The sequence below is a fragment of the Zalophus californianus genome, chromosome 4, assembly GCF_009762305.2.
Source record: "Zalophus californianus isolate mZalCal1 chromosome 4, mZalCal1.pri.v2, whole genome shotgun sequence".
NCBI classification, from domain to species: domain Eukaryota; kingdom Metazoa; phylum Chordata; class Mammalia; order Carnivora; family Otariidae; genus Zalophus; species Zalophus californianus.
In genome coordinates, this window is record NC_045598.1 from 1,113,729 (window position 1) to 1,137,168 (window position 23,440).

At 59.8% G+C, this 23,440-nt stretch overlaps 1 protein-coding gene across 3 annotated transcripts in view; it reads left to right on the forward strand.

The window, feature by feature from the left end:
• The window catches only part of SKI (SKI proto-oncogene), a 71,376-nt gene extending 48,210 nt beyond the window's left edge, over positions 1 to 23,166 (forward strand). The window contains exons 2-7 of one of the 3 annotated variants that reach the window (XM_027619353.2): positions 16,239 to 16,358; positions 16,478 to 16,593; positions 17,162 to 17,430; positions 17,521 to 17,822; positions 18,899 to 19,129; positions 19,933 to 23,166. In XM_027619353.2, coding sequence (XP_027475154.1) covers positions 16,239 to 16,358; positions 16,478 to 16,593; positions 17,162 to 17,430; positions 17,521 to 17,822; positions 18,899 to 19,129; positions 19,933 to 20,121 — 1,227 coding nt within the window. In that variant the 3' untranslated portion in view covers positions 20,122 to 23,166. The remainder of the gene's footprint in view (positions 1 to 16,238; positions 16,359 to 16,477; positions 16,594 to 17,161; positions 17,431 to 17,520; positions 17,823 to 18,898; positions 19,130 to 19,932) is intronic. The other 2 variants (XM_027619367.2, XM_027619362.2) reach the window with 2 other exon arrangements.
• The last annotated feature ends 274 nt before the right edge of the window (positions 23,167 to 23,440 follow it).

Here is a 23,440-nt window from a genome sequence, read left to right on the forward strand (position 1 = left end):
GAGGTAGGGCCACGTGACAGTGCTCGACCGCCTCTCGTGGTCTTATCTACCTGCTGATTTCTTTCTCTGAGATTAAACACCTCTGCTGGGCGCCTGGGTGGCTCAGTCGTTAAGCGTCTGCCTTTGGCTCAGGTCATGATCCCAGGGTCCTGGGATCGAGCCCTGCATCCGGCTCCCTGCTCAGCAGGAAGCCTGTTTCTCCCTCTCCCACTCCACCTGCTTGTGTTCCCTCTCTCACTGTGTCTCTCTCTGTCAAATAAAATCTTTAAAAAAATTAAACACCTCAGCTCTGTTCCTGGCCAAGGCTCTGGGGGGTGCACCCGTGTCCCAGACCTGTGGCTGGCTTTGGATTCAGAGTTTCAAGGAGTGAGAAGGGCTTTTACTGGAAGGCGGCCAGAGGCCGGAGGCCCCCCGGTCCCAGAGGCCCGCGGGTGTGGCTCTTGGCTGTGTCTGAGGCTTTAGCAACATCTGGGTCCACCCCTTGGCCAGCATCAGGCTTGATGTTCTGTGGGGAGTGGGGGAGGTCTCTCTTCCCAAGGCCACCAGTGACCCTGCCCCTGCCAGCCCTACTGGATTTGTGGTCGGAAGAAGTTTCTTTTGACATTTTGCTCTGCAAAAGGCCCCCTTAAGCCCCTGGGGTTGGGGCAGAGCTGACAGGACCCCCCCCTCGTTTCAGAGTGCACCACCCACACCCCATATCGACTTCCAAAGTACCCCCTTGCCCGGTGCCTTTTCTCTGACAGATGACCGGTCACACAACAGCACACACCCCGTGTGCCTGCACATGCTCCAGTCCTTGTCCTTGTTCTGAGCACAAGGTCAGGTGATGGCATGTGGCAGGGACCCCACAGGTTTAAGGACAGCAGCTGAGGGCTGCCTGGGGTCCCCACCCTAGGCAGGGTGTGCAGCTCCCTGAAGGTCAGAGGGTCACCAGGACCTGCTGGCGGGCCGCTGTCCACGTGGGAGGCGCTGGAGACTGCACAGAGGTGGTGAGGCCAGCACCATGGGAGCCCATGCACCTCCTAATGGCAGGTGTGGGAGGCAAGAGCAGGGGCCAACTGTGTGGGCCTGGGGGGTCAGGAGGCAGGAGGCAGGTGGCCGCTGCCTGGTGCCTGTCTCCGAGTCCCGTGTTGCGTGTGTTTCTGGCTGCATGAGATGAGCAGAAACTGCAGGCTCTTGCTGGCCCATCAGAGGGCAGAGCCCAGCCCAGGGCAGCCAGGGGTGGCAGTCAGCAGGGCGTCTCTAGGAACGTTCCCGGTCAGCTGCCGGCCACGCTGCCCATAGCCCTGCCTCCGAAGAGCAGCGCCCCTTCCTGGGCCGGGTCTGTTAGGGCCCCTGCGTCCCACCAGCTCTTTGGAGGCTTGTGGGGGAGGAGGGGTGGCCGTCCATCCAGAGGGGCCTTCGTGGGGCAAGGGCCTGCCGTCCGGTTCTTGGCCAGCCAGTTGTCTGGAGTGGAACTGCAGCGTCCCGCACTGTGGCCCGCAGTCCGCTGCGCACCGGACGGGTGAGGGCACGTTTGTCATCTCTGGCCGGGGCTGGAGGCGAGCCGTGACAGCCGGATGACGAGGGGAAGGCCGTCCCGCCACTCCCTCTTCTCCAAAACACAAGAGTACCGTCGATTTTCAGAACAGCCTCGTTCTGGGAGTTCTGTTTTGTTGTTTTAGTGCTTTTAACAGTTACTTTCCAGTGACTCTCAAGGAAGGGAAAGGTTCTGTTCCACCCGACCTTGTCCCTTTGGGGACTTCCCACACATTTTCTGATGCTGAAAGTAAGGTTTTGCAGGGGCATGGGAGGCCTTGGTATCCAGAGGGTTGGTGGCGAGTCCATGGGATGGGGTCAGGGTGGACATCCAGTGTCTGCAGCGAAACCCACTACAGTCTTGGGTCTAGTGGACACCTCTGACCGGGGCCCCGGACCCCCTGGCCCGGTGGAGGCGAGCCTCTTTCCTCCTGAGGGTGGCTGGGCCACAGGAATCACGTATGTGCCCACCACCCCCAGAGTCTGCAGAAGGGCTGGGGGGTGGGCCATCCCCAACCCTCCCCCTTACACCCTCTGCTTTCGAGGGTTTTTTTGTGTTTTGACAGGCTGGTAGGTGATCTCCAAGCCCAGTGGTGCACCCAACCCCAGGGGGCTTCTCCTTTGGGAGCCGGAGCCTGAAGTGTCCTTCCACTGTGGTGTGCAGGCCAGGGTTGGCAAAGATTGGGGGACCTGGGGGGAGGAAGGCGAGTGTCAGAGCCCTGGCTTAGGAGCATCGTTGGCCTCTCGTGAGGTCTGGTTCTTGGGCAGGAGGGCCTGAGACCCAGTAGTCCGTGACTACGTGTCCTTGGAGAAGACTTACTCTCAACAGTGTGGAAGTAACAGAAGAGATGACCTACTTAAATTTTTTTAAAAGATCAAGGTGAATCTTTAAAATTGCTATTTTCACTTCATTTTGGGGTTTGGCGTTGTCTTGCAAATTTAATCTGCTTCCTCTGTACCATAATAATCAGAAATAGGTTAATTTAAGCATAATATGAAACATGAATTATCCCATGGAAAATATTAATGGTACTTACAAAAATAGCTGTGCGGTTTCTAGAACTGTAAAATCTTCAGGAATGGTCCATAATGCAGGGCTTGGGCTGATTTAGAGTGGCTCTGAGCTGGGGATTTAGAGTCTGCCTGTAGGAGACAGTTGGACTCTGTCACAGAGCATCTAGCATCCCCAGTTAGAGAGGACGCCGGGGACCGGAGGCCCTGCCCCTGCTGGGGCCGTGCAGAGTCTCAGGCTCATGGGAAGGAGGACGTTGTTTGTGCTTTCCTGCTGGGCCTCTCACTGGGTGGGGGGCTCAGCTCCCTGCCCTGGGAGCTGCTCCTGCCTGTTGTCACCATCACCAGGGCCCAGCATGCCCCACAGTGGGGGGGGGCAGTGTTCAAGCCACTTGGGCCTTGTCCTTGAGCACGCAGATCTGGTCAGAGTGGCTACGCTCGCCACATGGTCCCACATCCTTGTGCTCAAGGATGTGCAGACCCCCGTCTGAGGGTGGGAGGAAGGAAGCCCCTGCTGCCTGCCCTGGGGCAGTGAGAGTGGGGGGCGGGGGGGCGACACACATTTGTTGCAGAGACTTTCAGGACTTAGCTTCCATTGTGGGGATTTGCCACATCAGACACTGAAGCTGAGGCTTCATGGCCCAAGAAACGGGGCGCACACTTGAACTTGTCGGTGGTGGCATGACCTTGATTCTGAACCCGGAAGGTCAAGCTGCCATCTGGTCCCTCCTCTGCCTCACCTCTGAAACCTGAAGGCTTGCCTCTCCCCAAATTCAGAAGGTTCTTGGCCACTGCCTCCCTACTCTCTCCTTCTGGAATTCCTCCTCTCTTCTTTCACGTCTGTTACCCTCTCTCATGTGTTCATCTCATTTTCCTCTGCATTGCGTTTGAATAATTTCCTTAAGAACTATTTTTATTCTGGAAAGTTCTGCTTTTTTTTCCAATCTGCGTGATCTTTTTTGATGTCTTACTCTTTTCTCACATTTTTTTTCTGTATGTGTTTACTCATTTTGAGCTAGGTCTGTTTTAGCATTTCTACCCGTTGCTCTGTTGGATGAGGCCCTGGGGTCTGGCCCGCTGCCTGCGTGCAGAGCCTGGGGGTGTGTGCTTGGTGCGGCCCCCAACTCTGCCCCTCTCAGGTTCCACTCTGGGCTCTGGGAGGTCCGTGTAGGTCCATGGTTACAGGTTCCCTGCGTCCCTGGGTGGGGGGCGGGGGTCCTTGACCCCTGGTGGCCACGGCAGGCCTCGCTGGGTCAGCATGGCTGACACATCACGTGGTTTCCCTCACCTTTGGTCCCGGTCCCTTGGGCTTTTCCTCTGGAGCTCAGCTCCTGTCAGGGGATGTTGGACAGTCTTCTGTGTTGTGTGGGGTGGCTGTGGAGGAGGGCGCCTGGCCTCTTGCCGCGGGCTGAGGAGCAGACGTGGCAGGTGCCGCCCCAGCCCGACCTGTTCTTCAGGGGTCACGGCCTGACAGCATCACGGGGTGGGCTGCTTTGAAGGCCTGATAACACTTCCGTGAAAAGTTTTCATCTCTAAATTTGTGGTTTTGGCTATTTTCTGCCAACCCACTACATGAGAGTGAAATTACGACATGAACACTTGGACTGTCGGGCCCCCTCTTCGAGTGTCACAGGGAGACCTCCAGCACGGCCGCCGGCCCTGCCCTGTGTACTCCCCGGAGTCCCAGCCTGAAGCCTGCCGTCTTTGCTCTGGTGGATGAAACCCATGGGTTTGCGCCCCCGGGGCCGTGGCCGCCTGCGTGAGGTTGATGTGACCAAAGGTTCCTGGTCACCTGGAGCCTGTGGACCCACTTAAATGCCGGGTCCTGCCTGCCCCAATTCTAAACCTGCAACGGGTTTCTAACTTGGACATATCACTTAGTGGTTGAGTTCTGTGTTAAAATCTGCCAAACCATGAGGAAGAATTGCTTTTTAATTTAGTCTCTAAGCTAGGAAATAGATGCGTGTATTCAGACCCCTAGATGTGGTTTTCCTATGACATCTCTACCTGTTAAAAGTGCTCATTTGTGCTCAGACGCAGTGGTGCTGATCTGTGAGAACTCCCCCCCTTGCCTTTCCAGGGCCTCGGTCGGGGGGGCACAGGCTGGTTCCCACGGAGGAGAGTCCCTGAGGTTGGCGGGGGGCAGGGGCTGCTTTGTCTTCTGAGTGGTTCACGAGACAGTGGTGGGGCCACAGATGATGCCAAAGTTGATTCTGCCGAACAGGGTGCCCCCCTAGGTGCCATGGTGAAGGACCGGACGAGGGAGTGTCAGAGCATGGGTACTGGGGGGGAAGGGGCGGGGCCCAGATGCTGACACGACGGCTTGAGAGTAGGGATCTCGGGTCGGTGCAGGGAGCATGGGCACGTTCGCCCAGGCCCGGCACTGTGTGAGGTGGTGGTCTCAAGCAGCGCCACCTGCCCCCATCTGTGAACTGGCACCAGGTTGCGAGAGCCAGCTGGGGTAGGCCTCCTGTGGTGCCCACTGCCCAGGACACCGGACCACAGGACTTAAGGAGGCGGGGGCCAGGCGGGCCTCAGGAACCACACGGACACGCCCCCCCTGCCCTGAGCCCGTGCGTTTGCATAAGCCACCCTGCCCCCCCACACCCTGGCCAGGGCCACGTCATCATCCTGGAATTGCCCTGGCTGCCCAGCTGGGCACTGAGGCCTCGCCCAGAGCTGACATAGGATGCCTATCCCTTGCCTGGCATGGAGTGGCTTCTAGGAGCCCGTGTCCCCATGTCTCCCCCGAGCCCGCTGCTCTTCACACACCCCTCCCCTCCCGAGGGCTGCCTGCACTCCTGGTGGCTCAGCCCTCCCCCAGCCCCACGCTGCTGGCCAGTGTCTTGGCACCAGTGGGAGCCAAGCTCAGTGGGAGCAGGCTGTGGTCTGTGCCAGGCCCGGCCCCGCCCATCATGGAGTCCTTGCTGCCACTCACCCCACAGCTTAGACCAGGGCATCCTGTGATCCAGGATGGGGCCAGACCAGAACATTCCCTGACCTTTGACGGGGCGCTTCTTACGGGTTTTGTGTGTGAAACCTGACTCTCCGAGGGAGCCACGTGGCATTTGGTGGTGGTGCTGAAGAACCCGCTAGTCTGCGGGTCCCACCGCGAGCGGCCGCTTGGTGGCTCAGGTACCCGCCTGCGCCCTGCTGGAGGCAGCTGTGGACTGCTCAGGTGGCTCGCTTTCCTGATTTTATAACTTTGCTTTCAAGTAATTATGGTGTAATTGGCTTCTCTTTCATGATTGGAGAAACTGGAGAAAGTGGGTATGGGCCTACGATCACAGGTCAGTGGTTTTAAAAACGCGTAACAAAGTTTCCAGTACTGTATTATGAATAGGACTGTAATCCTGTATGAACCCCTCTTTGCCGGGAATTCACATATCAGCGGATAGGTGAGGCTACCAGAAGGCAGTCCTATCGCTGCTTCGTTATCAGCACGTGAACTGTTATACCTGTAAATACATAACGCATTTATTTTTCACGCCATCTTTTCATTTTTGACGTCCGTGTTAGTAACATGTGCAACATCTCCAGTGTTTCCTGTCGTCCGTACAAGACAACATTGGCGTATGTACCGAGGGACAATTCGTTTTGTAAACAGACCCATAGGGACAAATATAGTCCTCCAAATGTATTTTCTCTTTTTTTTTTTTTTTAAAGATTTTATTTATTTATTTGACAGAGACACAGCGAGAGAGGGAACACAAGCAGGGGGAGCGGGAGATGGAGAAGCAGACTTCCCCCCGAGCAGGGAGCTCGATGTGGGGCTCGATCCCAGGACCCTGGGATCATGACCTGAGCCGAAGGCAGATGCTTAGCGACTGAGGCACCCAGGCGCCCGTTTTCTCTTTCTTTTGATTTTCTTTGTAACACTTGTTTTCTGTAGCTTGCTTTATTTTGAGAATACAAGGTATATAACACACAGAACATGCAAAATGTGTGTGGATCAACTCCCTGTGTGCCTGGCAAGGCCTCTGGTCAGCAGTGGCTGTTAGTCATTAAGTTTTGGGGTGCCCACTGTGTGGGGGGCTCATGCCCCTCACCCCTGCATTGTTCAGGGTCAGCTGTTCAGGTGTTTGGGTCCCTGTTCTCAGTTCTGGGTCGTGACTGAGGAGCTGCCTCCCTTCCAGGACGGCTGCACCGTTTCCAGCCCCTCCCACGTGCTTGAGGCCCCTGGCCCCCCTCCCTCACAGGGTGGCACCCCACCTCGTGGTTGGTGGTTGTGTGATTTTGGGTCTGTCTGATCACAGCCATCCTGGTAGGTGTGAAGTGGTCTCTTGCTGTGGTTTTGATGTGCGCTTCCCTGCTGTTGAGGGGCGTGGCCTCCTTGGGTCTAGTCCCGACCTTCGCCCCTCGTCATAACTGAGGTTTTTGTTGACTTGAGCTGATGCAGGTCCCTGAGCCAGATGCCCGATCTGCACGTTGTTTCTCCCAGTCCGTGGTTGTCTTTCCACGTTCTTGCTGGCATCCTTTGAAGCACAGGGAGGTCTTGACTTGGATGAGTTCCCACTCTCCTCCATGAGGTTTTTGCTCCTCTCGGCAGTGTGGGTCGTTGCGGCGGCCAGGGTGGTGCCTATGGCCCTGGCCCTGTAGACACCGAGTGTTCGAGTTTTCTCTGCGATGGTATGAGGAAGCACTTGCTGGTAGAGAAGGCGCCCACAAGCAGTCTTCGCCCTGACAGGCCTGAGGGGGGTCCCCCCTTGGGAATGCTGGTTCTCACGGTGCGGGCGGCCCCCACTTGGAGAGCATGGCGAGCACTCGTGAGAACCACACATGAGGCTTGGGTCGTCTCCTTCGAGGGACCACTGTTCAGCCACGTAGGAAGCAAGACAGTGATGGGAGCGGCGCTAGAGTAGGGGCTTAGAGAGGGGCCAGACCGGCGGCAGGATCTCAGGCCACACTCGGCCACATTTGCTTGGGACTTGTGGTCCTCAGGAGGGTCAGCACAGGCTGTGGCCCTCGTGGTGGCCCTTCTTTCCATTTGAAGCACTCGGGTGTGTGGGTGACCCTACTCCTCGGGCACACTGGTCCCCAGGGGTGCCACCCCCCACAGGGCTATCATGTCGGCCCCCTGGAGGAGGTCCAGTGACCTCGCTCCCAGGCCTCAGCCTCTGCGGGACACACGGGTGCCGTCTCCTCATGTTGGCCTCGCCGCTTCGCAGAAATCCTTCCCCTGAAATCAAAGCAGCTTTGGATGTTTGATGAAACGCTCTCCCCAGCTCCTGGCATGGACCAGTCTCGACTCCCTGAGTGCGCCGACGAGCGCAGGTCTAGTCGGAGGCCGGTGGGTGCGGCACAGGATAGGGGGTGCAGGGCAGGTGTGTTCTGCCGGAGAGCACGTACACCCAGCTCTGTGTGAGCTTCACAGGGTGGGGGGTGGGGGGGCGCTCAGGTTCATCTCCTGGAACTTGTGTCTGCTCTGTGCCGTTCACTTGTCCAGAGTGGAGGCGGCTCCGTGCAGAGGCTGGCGATCCTCCCAGTACCCGACTGCTTTCCTGACGGCCGTCTCAGCCAGACACGGCCACGCTGCTCGCAGGGCCACTGCAGCAAACCCTGGCTTCTCGCGGACGCCCGGTTCGCCAGGGGGCTGAGGCTGAGTGCCAGGGGCAGGCTGTGCTTTGCTCCGCGTTGCAGTTGCTCTGGTGCAGGAAGTGGTGGGGGCATTGCTCCAGGCCCTCCTCCACGTGCCCTGGGTGGGTTAGGTTTCGCCTTCACTTGTGGGCCGAGACATGGCATCTCTGACGTGGCCACGGTGGTGGCCTGGGCAGACAGAGGTGGGACGTCTGTTGGCCTGGCAGCCCCTTTGCCAGGTGCTCTGTCATTGGACCCTCACACTGTGCCTCTTTACCAGTGAGACTATTGGAAGTCTGAGCGGTCAGCCTCAGGGTCAGGCTGCCTGAGGGCCAGGCAGCAGGGTCTCAGGAATGGATTGATGCTCATTCTCATCTTCTCTAGACCCACCCACTGAAGGGGGCCCTGTATTTGCTCATAAATAAGCAAGCAAGAAGGAGTACCCCTTGTGGCCGCCCTTTCCACCATCTGGCTGTATCCTCCTTGGTGTCTAGGCCTTTTTCGGGGACCCCATCCCCTTTCTGGGGACCCTCTGCCATCTCCCTGCAGAGCCCTGCCCACCGGCGCCATGGGTCTTTGTGTGAGGGTGCTCACAGATCCGGGTCCTGCTCCAGGACCAGCACCTCTGGCTGGCTCGGACAGCCGTCTCTGTGGGTGTGTGGAACTGGGAAGCTCCACCTCTGAGGCTGGACCTCAGGACCCAGGTTCAGATGCTGCTTCTCTGTCTGGGGCCCGGGTGGCCTCCCCCAACCAAAACACCCTGTTGGGAACATGACTGTGGCCTTCCAGGGCTCCTGGGGGCCCCTCAGCACTCCTGCTCTGAGGGGTGACAGACTGGGGGATTCTTCTGGCACCAGCCAGCTGGTCTCTTGGACCAAAGCATGTAGCTGACCCAGACCTTGTAGGACTTGCTTGGATCTCCTATAAGACTAAGAGGATGTGAAGACCAAAGTGGTGGAGTTCAGTCCCTCCTCTCCTCATGTCGCGCATGCGCCCCCAGCCTTGACACCACGAGAACTTCATCTGTGCTCATTCCCGAGCTTGACGACTGTGACTTCCCCTGGTGTGGCTAAAGCTGCCTGCTCAGCACCAGGACAGCAGGACCCCTCGGGGGACACTGGGCAGGCATGGAGGCTGGTGTCTGGCGGTGTTTTGTTTTGCTTTTGGGTGTACAAACCGTCTCTGTAAAGTTTGACTCAAACCCCTTGTCTGGAAGTTTCAAAGCAGGGACCATCAGCGCCAGATTGGCCGTGAGAGGGAAAGGGGCTTTGGTTCAAGACCTGTTGTTTGGCCTCTAATTAGTAATTAATTGGTAATTAGGCATTAACAGCCGAGTAGATGAGCAGTGTGGAAAGCACAAGGCTGAGGCCCAGCAGCTGGGCACTGCCCAGAGTGACTGTCTCTGTCATGGGAGCCCCTAGTGGACAAGGCAGTGGGGTCTGCCCCTGCTCTCCTGTGTGGCCACTCTGTGGCATCCCTCCGTGGGCCTGTGAGGGAGGGGGGCTGAGCTTTCCTGATGTGCTAGGGCCAAGGCCACGGGGCGGGGGAGGGGGGGCTGCTGCAAGGCTCTCAGCCCCCTGATCTTGGAGCTGTCAGCTCTAGGGTGTGTAGACCTATAGACCGGGCTCAGCCTGCCTTGGGGTCACTCATGGCCGCTCCTGCCTAGCTGCCAATGACCCACCGTCTGGGTGTGGCCAAGATGTCGCGCTCCCTGTGGAAGAGGCGTATGCTTGGAGGCCCCAGGTAGCTACAGGATCTGCTAAGTCCACCCCCACTGTGACGTCTGAAAGGGGTTCACACGCTCCTGAGCCCTGGGGAGCCTCTCCTAGGTCTGGGTCATTGGTCCTTTGTCCTCCTTGGACTCTTTGCAGAGGTCTGGCCCACAGTGAGCTGGGGGTCTTGGGAGGATAGGAATTTGTTCTTCGTCCCCCCTGTGACTTCGAAATTCTCTTTCCTAATCCCTGAGAAATTGACCAGAATTCAGCCCCAGACCACTTGCACGTTGGGCAGAAGAGGGTCTCAAATGGATCTTCCTGATGTATTCTGCCCTGGCATTTGGCTGAGGCCTGTGGTTCTGTTGTCATCAGCTTGTGCTGGAGCAGCTGGGGCTGCCCCCTGGCTCAGCTCTCCTGTCCCCGGCCGGGGGCCCCTGCTTAGACCTGGTTGCTGCTGCTTGAGCACACACCCCCGGAGAGGCTTTCTCACCCCAGGGGCTGTGCCTGACCCTCACCTGGGCCTGGTGCTGCTGGGGGAGGCAGATTGCTGTTGCTGAGCCCCTCCCTGGCTCCCAGCCGCTGCAGGCTCAGGGACCTGGGATCTTTTCCTCTGTCGGGATGCCCCCTGACTTTTCCGGCCCTCGGTGGGGATCCAGAGCTCTGGGCCCGCAGACGTCCACACAATGACTGGCCTCAGTGAGGATGCTGGTCTTCTGTCCAGGGCCACACTACCCCGTCAGTGCCCAGGCATCTTGCTGGGCGGGCGTACTCACCTTTTCCTCCAGCCATGGTGTTCAGCACTGTTGGGTCAGAGGGGACCTGGGTGGCAGTTGATGTCAGTCCCGCTGTGTGGCGCCCGGGGCTGCATGTGTCCCTGGCTTTAGTCCACGGGGCCAGAGTGGGTGGAGCACCTTAGTGTAGTAAGGAAACAAAACCAACACAGTTCCCATCTGCTGGGGGGGCGGGTACTCACTGTGCCCAGTCGTACGTGCGCTCGCAGGTACTAGTGACCTTTGTATCTGTGAGCAGCCTGCACAACCGAGCTGAGCATGCGCTGGCCTGGCACCATGTGCCGAGGGTGCCCAGATAGGGCACAGGGAGAGAGGGGCTTAGTGGGGGACGTCGCAGAGAAGGGTGAGGGAGCTGGAGGTATGCTGACGCTGCTGGCCTGCCCTCAGCGGACGTTTGCTTTGGGACATTGGCTCGCCTGGCAGAGCTGGTGCCCTGCAGGCAGACTAGAGCTGCCGCTTCTGGTTCTGTGAGCATCTGTAGCCCCAGTTCTAATGACAGGCAGAGTCTTCGGACCGTCATGTTCAGATCCTCAGCCTAAGGCCCACACGTCCCCCAAGTGCGCGTGGATAAAGTTTGGGGTCCGTGGGGGTGCCTGGGTGGCTCAGTTGGTTAAGCGACTGCCTTCGGCTCAGGTCATGATCCTGGAGTCCCGGGATCGAGTCCCGCATCGGGCTCCCTGCTCAGCAGGGAGTCTGCTTCTCCCTCTGACCCTCTTTCCTCTCGTGCTCTCTCTCTCTCTCATTCTCTCTCAAATAAATAAAATCTTAAAAAAAAAAAAAAGAGTTTGGGGTCCGTGGACCTGGGTGGAGCAGGTGACTTTATTCCCATCGACTTAGAGGGACCTCTTCCTCCTGCGGGTCAGCTACCCAGGGCAGCACCCGTCCCTCCCGTGTGAGCTCAGCGCCGGATGTGGCAGGTGTGCGGGGTGCAGCCCTGTTCAAGCTGGCTCTGTGTGCATACGGTGCCTGGTACGTCTGTACACGCAAAATGCTGGCAGATGGTGCGGACCGGCCCGGCCTCACTCTCCTGGATCTGTGCTCTCCGGGCATGTTCTGTCCTCGCAGCCAGGTGTCCCTCCTTTGGGCCGTCTGGGTTCGCGACGCATGGCTGTGTGCTCAGCTGGCCTCTGGCTCTGCCTGGCAGATGGGTGGGAGCTGCCCCTCCTCACCGCCAGTGTCACCCCAGCACCGGTTACCTGGAGCAGCCAGAGCTCCGTGCCGAAGTCGGGGTGTGGGCCTGGGCCTCGGGCTAGTGCCATTAGCCAGCATCTGGAACATCTTTTCTCCCCCACTCTGTTCCCCCCCGTGTATGGTTTTTCTTTCTGTTTGAAGATGTCCAGGGCGGTGCACTAGGAACCATGCATGAGAGGTGGCGGGGCAGGCCCCAGGGACCTCTCCTGGGTTCATCCCAGGGCAGTCTTGGGAGGCGGAGTGGTAAAGAGCTCATTGCCCTAAGAAAATGTGGGGTACTGCCAGTGGCCTCTCTCCCAGGAGTCTTGCATCTAGGGGTTCCCAGATGCCAGGTCAGGGCCCACGCCCAGGCCTGTTGCCGTGCTGCTGGAACGTGGGGTTCTCAGCAGAGCGTGGGGGAGGGGACTCAGAAACCCAAGGGAAGCCGCTGGTCTCCGAACCCAGAGCCCTCCTTCCGCCCTGCCCTGCTTCTGGGCCTTGGCATAGGCTGTCCCTCTATGCGTTTGGGGCTCAGACACAGAATGAAGTATGTCCTTTGTGAGCACGAGGCCCCAGGGCTGATGCCAGAGCTTCCCCGGCTCCTGGTGGCTGCTGATCCTCTCCTCTACCCGGCTCTTCCCGGCGCTGGCCTTGGGTGGTCCCCACAGCCCCAGCAGAGCCATCCTGCCCCCCACCCCCTTGTGTCTGATAGAGCCTCTGACATGACAGAGCCCCGCGGCCCAGCTCAACAAACAAGTCACATAGGAAAGTCACTCCTGCATCATACCCCCACATCCTTGCAAACCTCCCGAGACCCCTGGGCAGGGTGTGCAGAACCTCATCGTGGGGTGTCCTCTCTGCTCTGTGGGGTGCACACACAGCTGCTGGAAAGCCCTGGGTGGGCGCCTACGTGGTCTGCAGCCAGCTCTTTTTTAAAAAAACATTTATTTTTAAAAATTGTGGTGAGATATAGACAACATAAAATGTACCCTTGTAAGCGTGTTAAGCATACAGTTCAGTAGCATTAAGTACATTCACATTTTTGTGCAACCATCACTTCCAGTCATCCATGGAATTTTTTTCACCTTGTAAAACTGAAACTCTATACCCATTAAACATAATTTCCATTCCTACCTCCCTTCAGCTCCTGGCAAACACAATTTTTTTTTTAAACTTAAATTTAGTTAATTAACATACAGTGTATTACTAGTTTCAGAGGTAGACTTCAGTGATGCATCAGTTGCATACAACACCCAGGGCTCATCACATCACGTGCCCTCCTCAGTGCGGGTCCCCCAGTTACCCCGTCCCCCCACCCATCACCCCTCCAGCAACCCTCAGTTTGTTCCCTAGAGTTAAGCGTCTCGTATGGTTTGTCTCCCTCTCTGACTTTGGTTTTATTTTTCCTTCCTTCCTCTGTGATCCTCTGGTTTCTTAAATTCCACATATCAGTGAAATCCTATGGTATTTGTCTTTCTCAGACAGACTTATTTCGCTCAGCATGGTACCCTTGAGTTCCATCCATGTGGTTGCAAATGGAAGATTTCATTCTTGTTGACAGCTGAGTAGTATTCCACTGCATATAGACCACGTCTTCTCTGTCCGTTCATGTGTCCATGGACATCTGCGCTCCTTCCACAGTTTGGCGATGGTGGACATTGTGCTCAGCTCTTCAGCAGAGTGGCTGCTCCATGGCTGGCAGGGATCCCGGAGGCTGTACGTGTCCTGCGCGGGGGCGTGTGCGTGTGGGGGCACACTTGTGCATAGTGGCACATGCTCGCGCCCTTGTGTGGGGCAATGCTCTTCTGTGCCTGGAGCCCCACGGGTAAGCGTCTGTGGGGAGTGGCGTGGCCTGCTGTGGTAGCCACCCACGCTGTGCGGGACCCTCGGCAGGCTCTTGGCCTGAGGCTCAGGGGAGTAGGCCCAGAAGCCCACTCCCTCCTTGAGGGTTGTGGGCCCCCATGATACAGCTTGGAGGCCTTGAGAAGGGTCAGAAACCAGAAGTGACTGTCCTCACCTGCTTGCTGATCGCTTGTGGAATGGGGATGCCATGGGCTGTCCCTGGGGCTCAAGTGGGCCCTGCTAGGAACAGCGGCCTTCCAGGCCCGGAGAAGCACGTCCTGCCAGGGCTTTGGATTGCGCTCGGGTGAGAGGGAGCAGCAGTCCTCAGGGCCTGCGTCCATGTCCTGGCAAGGCTCACCTGCTGGCCCCTTCCTGCTGCTCTCTCACTTTCATAGAAGGTTCTGCTCGTGGGGTTTTTCCTGCTATAGGACTCTCAGAGGAGTCACTCCAGCTACCTGAAGACCCGTCCCCATCCTAGGGTTGACAAGCTTGGGGTGGGGGCGTGGGGGAGGCGCAGGCCCTCTCTCCAGAGCTCACGGGCTCGGTTTAGTGCTCCGTGTTTGCAGGCCAGGTCCCTGACTGGGAGTCTGCCCCCTGCCCGGCTCACTCCCCCACGGGCATGGGGCACCACTAGCTAGCCGCCATGCGGGGGGGTGACCCTACTCCTGAGTCGCGTGCACCCCTCAGGAGTGTCCCTGAACCTGCGGGAGCCGGTGCCAGGCCTGTGGCTTTTCTCTTGAGAACTCAGCTTGTTTCCTCTTCTCCCTGCTTCCTATCTGCTCAGACAGGAAGCTCCACCCTTGCTGGCGTAACCGCCCCCCCACACCCCGTCGCCCGGCCGCTGGCCCCCCGCTCACCCGCTCACAGGCGGTATCCAGGCCGTGCGGGCAGACGTCACCGGGACGCTCTCCCCTAAAAAGCACCAACAAACAGGTCTTTCTTTCCTGAATGATTGTTTCATGTCTGAGCAGACTGTCCACAGTCGTCTGTGGGTTTCCCCCCGAAGCGCCTCCCAGAGCTGGGCATGGGCCTCTGAGCTGCGGGGCTCAGGGCCTCAGGGGCAGCTGCTTCTCTGTGAGGACAGAGGCCAGTGCACCCCTGCACAGGGTCTGAGGTCCTAGTATTTCCTCCCTGGGGCCCGACGGCTGCCTAGGTCCCAGAGTCGTCCTCGACCCTGCATATTTGTCCCCCGAGAGGGGCTGCGGTGGGGTGGGGTGGGGTGGGGTCCCATGAACACGCGTGCATACGGACATGTGCCGGGCTTGGTCGGGCCCTCTGCCCAGGGTCCCGTCGGTCCTGTCTCTGGAATTTTGTGATGACGGCCCTGGTAAGCGGGGCACCTCTGTTGACCACTTGACTCCCTGCTCCCTTCCTCTCCCAGGAAGCCCGTGTCCCCCCAAGGGGCCAGGTCTGTGACATCGTGTTTTCTCCAGGTGTTCCTGGAGGTGGGAGGAGCCTTTCTCCTCCCCCCCCCCCCCCCCCCCCCGTTACTGGTCTCCCCTCCAGCTGCCAGCAGAGCGCCCCCCACATCTGCTCCCTCCTCCTGAGGTCAGGCTGGGGGCGGGGGAGTGACAGGGCATCGTCCTGTCGGCCCCTGGCCCTGGGTGGGTGATTGCGCGCTGACCTGTGTGTGGCCCCCAGCACAGCTGCCCTGGCGGGGGGCGCACTATCCGTTCTCCACAGATGGTTCCGTTTTCTCGGGAAGAGACCCTGTCTCCCTCAGGATCCTGCGCCATCGGGTTGGGGGACTTTGTTCTCCTGACACCAGTTCTGGAGCCACTCTTACTAGTGTCCCGCAGATACAGCGTGGGGCCCCTGGGACGCTGGAGGAAAACATGAGCGTGGCCTTGGTCCTGAAGCCCTGGACACTCGGTGGAGAGGGTCCTCTCTCTCTCTGTTTTTTTAAAGACTTTACTTACTTGAAAGAGAGAAGGAGAGACAGTGAGAGAGTACAGCAGGGGGAGGGGGAGAAGCCGGCCCCCTGCGGAGGAAGGAGCCCGACGCGGGGCTCGACCCCACGACCCCGGGATCATGACCTGAGCCGAAGGCAGACGCTTAACTGACTGAGCCACCCAGGCGCCCCGAGAGGGTTGTCTCTTATTTGGAGGATGTCTTTCTCCTGAGATCTTGCCAGACAGCTGCTCTGGCTGACGGCTAGTTGTCAGTTCTGCTTGGTGGAGCCCAGAACTCTGGGGGCCTGGGTGAACCCCCCTGATGGAGGGCACCACACTTGGCCAGTGAGCCTGCCCGCTGGGCTGCCCCTTCCCCGTCCTGGCATGACCATGGCAGAGAGGCCAGAGTCCGCAGCTCCCATCAGCCATTTTGGCACCAAGTCGGCAGCGCACGGACAGGGAGGGCTGTGGCAGGGGGCTGTCCCCTCCAGTCCCCGCCCGGGGCTCGGCCTGGGCGCCCTATCCTGGGCCTTCTGCAGCGGTGGGGTGAGGTCCCAGCGTGGCAGCCCTACGGAGCGCTCGGGGAAGTGGCTTGTCCTGCCCTGGGGTCAGGTCTGCGCATCACTCTACGCACCTCGTGCACGGTCGAGTCTGCTGGTTGGAGACCCTGCCCAGAGCACGGTTACCTCTGGAGATGCCAGCAACTCTTGTATTTCTCATAGGTCTCCTCCGAGCCCCCGGCCTCCATCCGGAAAACAGATGATGCCTCCTCCCAACTCCCTACGTCTTCTGAGAAGGACAAACAGTCTGGCTGGCTGCGGACCCTGGCCAGCTCCAGCAAGGTTGTGCGGGGAGTGGGGGGGTGCTGAGCACGTTCACCTGAGCACGTCTTTGGGGTGGGGTGGCCGTCACTGAGGCTCCGCACCCCAGCCTCTCACACCCGGCGCCTCTCTTCCCGCAGAGCCTTGGCTGCGTTCACCCTCGCCAGCGCCTCTCTGCTTTCCGACCCTGGTCCCCTGCCGTGTCCACGAGTGACAAAGAGCTCTCCCCGCACCTCCCGGCCCTGATTCGAGACAGGTGGGTGCCTGCCATGCTGGCGGCTGGTGGTCAACACCAGGCCTAGGGACGTGGGGGCCGGGGTTGGGTTCTGCCACCGGGTGTCTGTAATCATCTGCTGGGTGAGACCTTTCCTTTAAGGGGTTGCCTAGAGTCTCTCAAAGTGGACACGATCCAAGAGAGGCTGTCGCTCTGCGTGTCTCAGGGTGGGCCTCCCCCAGTCTGCTGGGCGCTCCTTCGGTGGCCTGAGCGCACAGTGAGGCGGGCTCAGCGTGGGCAGGATGAAGTGCCCGGAGCTGTGGGCCCGGGATTCTGCTGCATTTGTTCCTGCCCGCAGGCTGCGCTGTGGGGCCGCCTGGCCATGGGAGCAGCCAGGGAGGCCAGCCACAGTCACCACAGTGCTGGTCCTTTAGACGGTGTCGGGTGCGGCCAGCTACCCCGCAGCTACTGGCTTGCAGCTCCTCCTTCACCACCTTCCAGGGGGGCAGGTCCCCCGAGGAGCCTTCACGTGCTGGCCACAGTGGGAGGGGGGATGGGGGGAGGGGCAGACGCCTGTGGCCCCAATGCCCCTCCCCCCCGTGCCCCGCAGCTTTTACTCCTACAAGAGCTTCGAGACGGGTGTGGCCCCCAATGTGGCCCTGGCACCGCCGGCCCAGCAGAAGGTCGTGAGCAGCCCGCCATGCGCCACCGTGGTCTCCCGGGCCCCCGAGCCTCTGGCCACCTGCCTCCAGCCACGGAAGCGGAAGCTGACTGTGGACACCCCCGGAGCCCCGGAGACGCCAGTGCCCGTGGCCGCCCCGGAGGACGACCGGGACTCGGAGGCTGAGGTGGAAGTGGAGAGCAGGGAGGAGTGTACGTGTGAGTCGGGGCCCTGGCCTGCCCCCGGGGCGGGGCCGCGCGGTGCTGCGCCAGCACTCTGGTGACCCCCGCCCCGTCTTGTTTCCGCAGTCACCTCCTCCCTGTCTTCGCTCTCCTCCCCATCCCTTACCTCATCCAGCTCCGCCAAGGACCTGAGCTCCCCCGGCGTGCATGCCCCGCCCACCGCGCCCGCCGCCCCCGAGGCCGCGGCCCCTGCTGACAGCACGAGCGGTGGCCTGGAGGCCGAGTTGGAGCACCTGCGGCAGGCCCTGGAGGGCGGCCTGGACACCAAGGAAGCCAAAGAGAAGTTCCTGCACGAGGTGGTGAAGATGCGCGTGAAGCAGGAGGAGAAGTTGAGCGCCGCGCTGCAGGCCAAGCGCAGCCTCCACCAGGTGAGGCCCCCGTGCCCCCGCTCCCCAGCTCTCCCTGCACGATGCGCCCTGCCCCTGGCTCGGCCCCTCATGGGGCTGGCCTGTCCGTCTGGGGGCAGCGGAGGCTGGGCTGCTCTCAGCGGGGAGCCCAGCACAGTTGTGGGTCCTTGGCGTGCACGCACCAGCACGGCCTGGTGTGTGCAGGACGAGGCTCTGACGGTCCATTCCCACCCGTGGGGTTGTCTGAGGTGGAGCCAGCAGGCTTCTCTGCAGCGAGTGTGCAGGCTGGACCAGGTGGCTCCAGGCACAAGCTCGTGGCCTGGGCGTGCACACTGGCTTCCAGCTGATTCCATAGAATTGACCTCTTCCTTTTGAAGAGGGGGCTAGAGGCTTGAGGGTGTCTGGGCCCTGCCTGCATGCGCCTCCCACCTCAGTAGGGGGCAGACTGTGGGGCCAGCCCCCAGGTCCTCCACAGGCCGTGGCGTCCTCCACGCCACCTTTCCTCCCAGGTAGGCGGGGGAGGCCCAGAGTTCGCAGCGCCGGGGAGGGCGGCGCCTTCACACTGGGGCTCTGCGGCCTCGCTGGAGGCCCGCCCGGTGTTGGCTGAGTTCACACCTCTGCGGCTGGCGGCTGGCGTCTGGCAGCTTTGCACGTGGGCTCCTAGCACGGCACAGCCTTGCCATCCTGAGAGCCCGAGGATTTCAGATGTCTTCTCTAAGTGTGTGTCAAGCGCTCGCTCAGGATGCCCTTTCCCTGGTTCTGGGTGGAGGTGTGATTTCACACATGCATCCTCCTGCGGGGTGGGGTGGCCGTCAGTGAGGACGGGCGGAGGCGGAGGTGCTGAGGAGGGTGGCCTGGGAGCCCGAGCTGGTGCTCTGCCTTGAGGAAGTCCCGCGGGCTCTCTGAGCCGGGCTGAAACTTGCGCAGCACCGCCACCAGCTCAGGCTGTAGGCTGGGGAGCGCTGGGCCATGGGACCCTGTGGGAACGGGAAGGCAGGTGGCAGCCTTGTGCGGAGGCGGCGGGCAGGGGCGGCCTGGGAGGGGGCGCAGGCTGGATGGTGACCCCGGCCTGCGGCGTGTGCTGCCTGCCCTCCCAGGAGCTGGAGTTTCTGCGTGTGGCCAAGAAGGAGAAGCTGCGGGAAGCCACGGAGGCCAAGCGCAACCTGCGGAAGGAGATCGAGCGCCTCCGAGCCGAGAATGAGAAGAAGATGAGAGAGGCCAACGAGTCCCGGCTGCGCCTGAAGCGGGAGCTGGAGCAGGCGCGTCAGGTGCGGGTGTGTGACAAGGGATGCGAGGCCGGCCGCCTGCGCGCCAAGTACTCGGCCCAGGTACGGGCGGGGGCTTCGTGGCGGGTCTTTGTGGCACCACCCGGGAGGCAGGACCCCGTGCCTGGCTGTGGGGAGGAGGGGGCACGGAGGCCTGTGCGGGGCCACAAAACACCGCCTCTGGACTCAGCTGTGTGGCAGGTCCCAGGTCTGGGCGGGAAGTGGCAGGTGCTCTGTTGGCACCTCCGGGACCCACTGCAAGCTTAGGGGACCATGGGGGCCCAGCAGGCTGACTTGGGCACTGCACACTGTCCTGGGCTTCAGGGGTCCGTCCTCCACAGGGAGGTGGTCCCCTGGCCGGTCAGGACCACCATGCGGGAGTTCTGCACGACTGTTTCCCTCCTGGCTGTGCCCTTTTTTGGTGGCTTTGCTTGAGGAACCAGCTCTGAGCCAGCCCCAGGGGTGCAGATGAGCCCCCATGCAGCCCCAGCTTCTCCTGTCCTGGGGCCGGGGCCGCAGCCCGCCCACCGTGTGTGGTTATGAAAGTCTGAGCACAGCCCGATCGGCCGTCCCGCCCGGCCAGAGTCCTGGATAAGGGGCCAGAGAGCACCACAGCCCCTCCTCCTCTGGCTGTGCTTCTGCTTCGAGAGCCTGGCCTGGGCAGCAGGCTCTCGAGGGAAACCCTGGCCTCAGGAGGTCAACAGGGTACCCCCAGGCCGCTGCTCTCGGGGTGCGTGCCATGTCTGGACTTGGGTCATGCTGCCACCCGAGAGGCTCTCCCAGGCCCTGGTCGCTGCCTCCCTCGCTGGAAGGAGGGTGGGCCGGGCCGGGGAGTGGGGGCCGCTAACACCCAGCGTCCCTTTCAGATTGAGGACCTGCAGGTGAAGCTGCAGCACGCGGAAGCGGACCGCGAGCAGCTACGGGCTGACCTGCTTCGGGAGCGCGAGGCCCGGGAGCACCTGGAGAAGGTGGTGAAGGAGCTGCAGGAGCAGCTGTGGCCGCGGCCCCGCCCCGAGGCTGCGGGCAGCGAGAGCACTGCCGAGCTGGAGCCCTAGCGGAGCCCACTGTCTGCCGCCAAGGTGCGGACGCCGCAGGGAGCGGGCGGGCGGGCGGCCCACGCCAGCGGGGGCTGGGGGGGGGGCTCTGCGCGCCGGCGGGCCCACCCCCACGTCCACATAGCACAACGTCTTACTGTGCCTATAACCAAGCGAGTGTTTGGAACCACATACTTTTGGAATCCACTGCAAAATTTTCTACTGGCCAAGTTCAAGTGCGCAAGCCGGGTTCCCAGCCGCAGCCGGAGCCAAGGGCTCCGCGCCTGCAGCGGCCCTCTGCTTGCTGGAACGTTCTAACATTTACATTTTTGTTATAAGCTATTTAAAACCAATAAGAAGACTTGATACTCAGAAAAATCAACAGGTTTTTTTTAATGACTAACTTTTAAAAGCCCCACCAACACGTGACGCCATCCGAGGACCTGCTAAGGGAGCCGGGGTGCAGCCGCCCCGCCCCGCGAAGCCATCGCAGCTCGTCCGTGGCCGCGAGAGGACAGGGAGGGTTTTCTCCAGAGTCTATTTTTTCAGCGACGAGGACCCAGGCCTCCTGTGCTGCTGCCGGGAAGAGCAGGGAGGGCGCAGGGAGCCGGGCCGCCTGACCGCCCGCCTGCCCACCGGGCAGCCCCCGGGAGGGGGGGGCAGTGAGTGCCGGGCCCGCTCCGCCTCGGCCGCCCTCCCCGGCCCGCTCTTGTCGCGTCGGGACTGAGGCTGCAGCGTTGGAACAAAACAGCATTACTTCACTTTTTTTTTTCTTTTTTTTTGTTCATTTAAACGTATATTTAGAACTGCACTTTGTCAAAAATCTTCCCTTCTCTTTTTATTCCCCAGTTAACTGAGGTTTTTACTTTTCAAATATTGCAAACCCATTTATAGAGCAGTCCACATCCTAAGTGCTCGAGTGTTTAGAAACCCCCTCTGGTGCTTGGTTGAACAAGGGAATCACAAAACGAAAATGCAAAAACTGAACTTCGGGGGGTAGTTCTGTGCCTTCCAGCATCTTGTACAGCAAATCCTGACTCGTCTTTTTACCCCCGAGACACCTGTCTTCAGACTGAATCTGCCACTATCAGAATAAGTTACTTGCATTTATTCCAAATAATCTCGTTTACTCTCAACTGTTCATGCAAATTGTATAAGGTTTTTTATGCCCAAGCTTGAAAAATGATTTCCCAGTAGACGAGAGGCGGCTACCCATCCTGAAATTATGGTATTTATGTACATGAGAAAGATCTTACCAGAATTCTTTGCTTGACCCCGTTCTAACGCCGAGGCAGCTGTGAGCGCGGACGGAGGTGGAGACTGCTGGCCCAGGTGCAGGCGCCGCCCGCCGTCACGACCAGCAGAGGCTTGGTGGCCATGTCATCTGCAGGGTTCTCGCCCATGGTTTACTGGGGGGGAGGGGCGCAGGTGCTGCTGGACCCCCCTTCTAAAGTGCAATGCAAAAGGGACACCATATATATGCAGCGTTTGTTTGGAATTTTTTTTTTTTTTTTTGCTTTTGTTTTTTTTTTTGCAGTTACGAAATCTGTATGCATGGAATGTTAAACCTCTGCCGTATGTATACCCATTGATGGGCATTATTACCGGGTCCTGGAAGGGGCCGGTCGTGCTACACAACACTCAGAATGCTGTGTTCAGCCTTGTTTTTCCAGAGTTGTGTTTTTTCAGTCATTTCTTCAAGGGGAACTAAATGATTTCGTCGGAGCAGAGCTTTAAGTGTGCCCTCGTGCTTCTGGGTGGCAGTGCTCTGTTGCCAGGAGAGATCAAAGGGCCACTGCGGCCCGTTGCCCGGGGCCACCCGTTCACTTTTCGGTTTTGGACTCCAGAGGGCGGTGAGCTTCTCCTGAGTTCTGTGTGGGGGCCCCGCCTCCCGTCGCCCTCGCCCCGCCCACCTCCGGTCACCATCTCGACCGCTGGGTCCACGCCTCCACTGGCCAGCTTCGTCCGGGAAGGTCGGGAAGAGCTGGGCGTGCTGCGGCCGGGCCGGGCCCGCCCCACCCGTCCCCGCCCAAGGGGCCTGTGGCCCGCCAGAGCTGGGGTGGTGGGGGCCCGCCGTCCCAGGCTCCCCGGGCACCAGCAGCTGAAGCCCTCCTGGGCAGCTCCCTTGGTGAAGCCGGGGTGGGGGTGGGGGGGGGCAATCGGCTCGTTCTGGCCGCTTCCATCCGAGGGGCCTGAGACCTGGCTTTCATTCGTGCAGCTGCGGTTCAGTTTCTCTGCAGAAGGGAGAAGAGTCTATCTTGTCGGCTGCTGACGCTCCCTGTGTGTAATATCCATTATCCAGATGATTGTGTATTCAGTTTAATTACTCATTATTTCTATGCTGAAAGAGGATTTTTAACGAAGGGAAAAACAACAGCAATAACATTCATATCTTTGGAGCAGCTAACTCACACATAATATCCTGCTTTTCGTATGGAACTAGCGCCATGTAAAAACAGTCCCTGTAAATACTGTCCCTCGGCACTGTTGTATCGCACGCGTGTACGTGGCTCCTTTCTCAGAAACTCGTTTCTTACCTGGTAGTTGTCTTGTTTTCTGGGTTGTTTCGAACTGAGGAAGAACAGCTCACCTGCCCGAGGGGATGGACCCTCCGCCAGCCCCCGTGGCACCCCTGCGCCCCCCACCCCCGGGCTCCGTCCTCCCCACCCCTGCCCGCCCACCCGCCCACCTACCTACCCACCTACCCACCGCGTCCACCAGGCTCGAGAGGCCGTCTTGTTCTTGCTTTAAGTCAGGAGTCACGAGCGACATTTTTTTTCAATTAAGGAAAAAAAACCCACAGCTCTACCTTCATATCCGCCAGGAGCGTCTGCATCGCTGTCCGCGTTCCCTCCTTCGCTGCTGCTAATGACAACAGGATGACTTACTCTACTATCGAAAACTATTTTTATGTAATTAATGTATGCTTTCTTGTTTATAAATGCCTGATTTAAAAAGAAAAAAGAAAAAGCTTGGCATATTTATCTACTTCGCTGTGTACCCGTTAGTCCTTTGGCGCCCCTCCCCCAAACAGATGACATTGTACAATAAAGGACTTTGAGAGTACGCCTATAGGACAGCCATGCTTGCCCCCCTCCCCCCGGGTCACCGTCTGGGCCCGAGCCCAGGGAGGGCACGGGGGGGCCTGTCTGCCTGTCAGACCGTGCGGACCTTTGGTCTCCATCGACCCCAAGTGACGTGGGGTCTCGGTGGGCAGCGTCCCGGCTGGGGTGCTTGTCTAGGTCCCACCCAGCTGGGTGGCTCACGGATCGCAGCTGGAGGGGACCGTGCCCGGGGCCTGGAGACCTGCCCCCCCGGGGTAGATGGCCAGCTCCCCTCA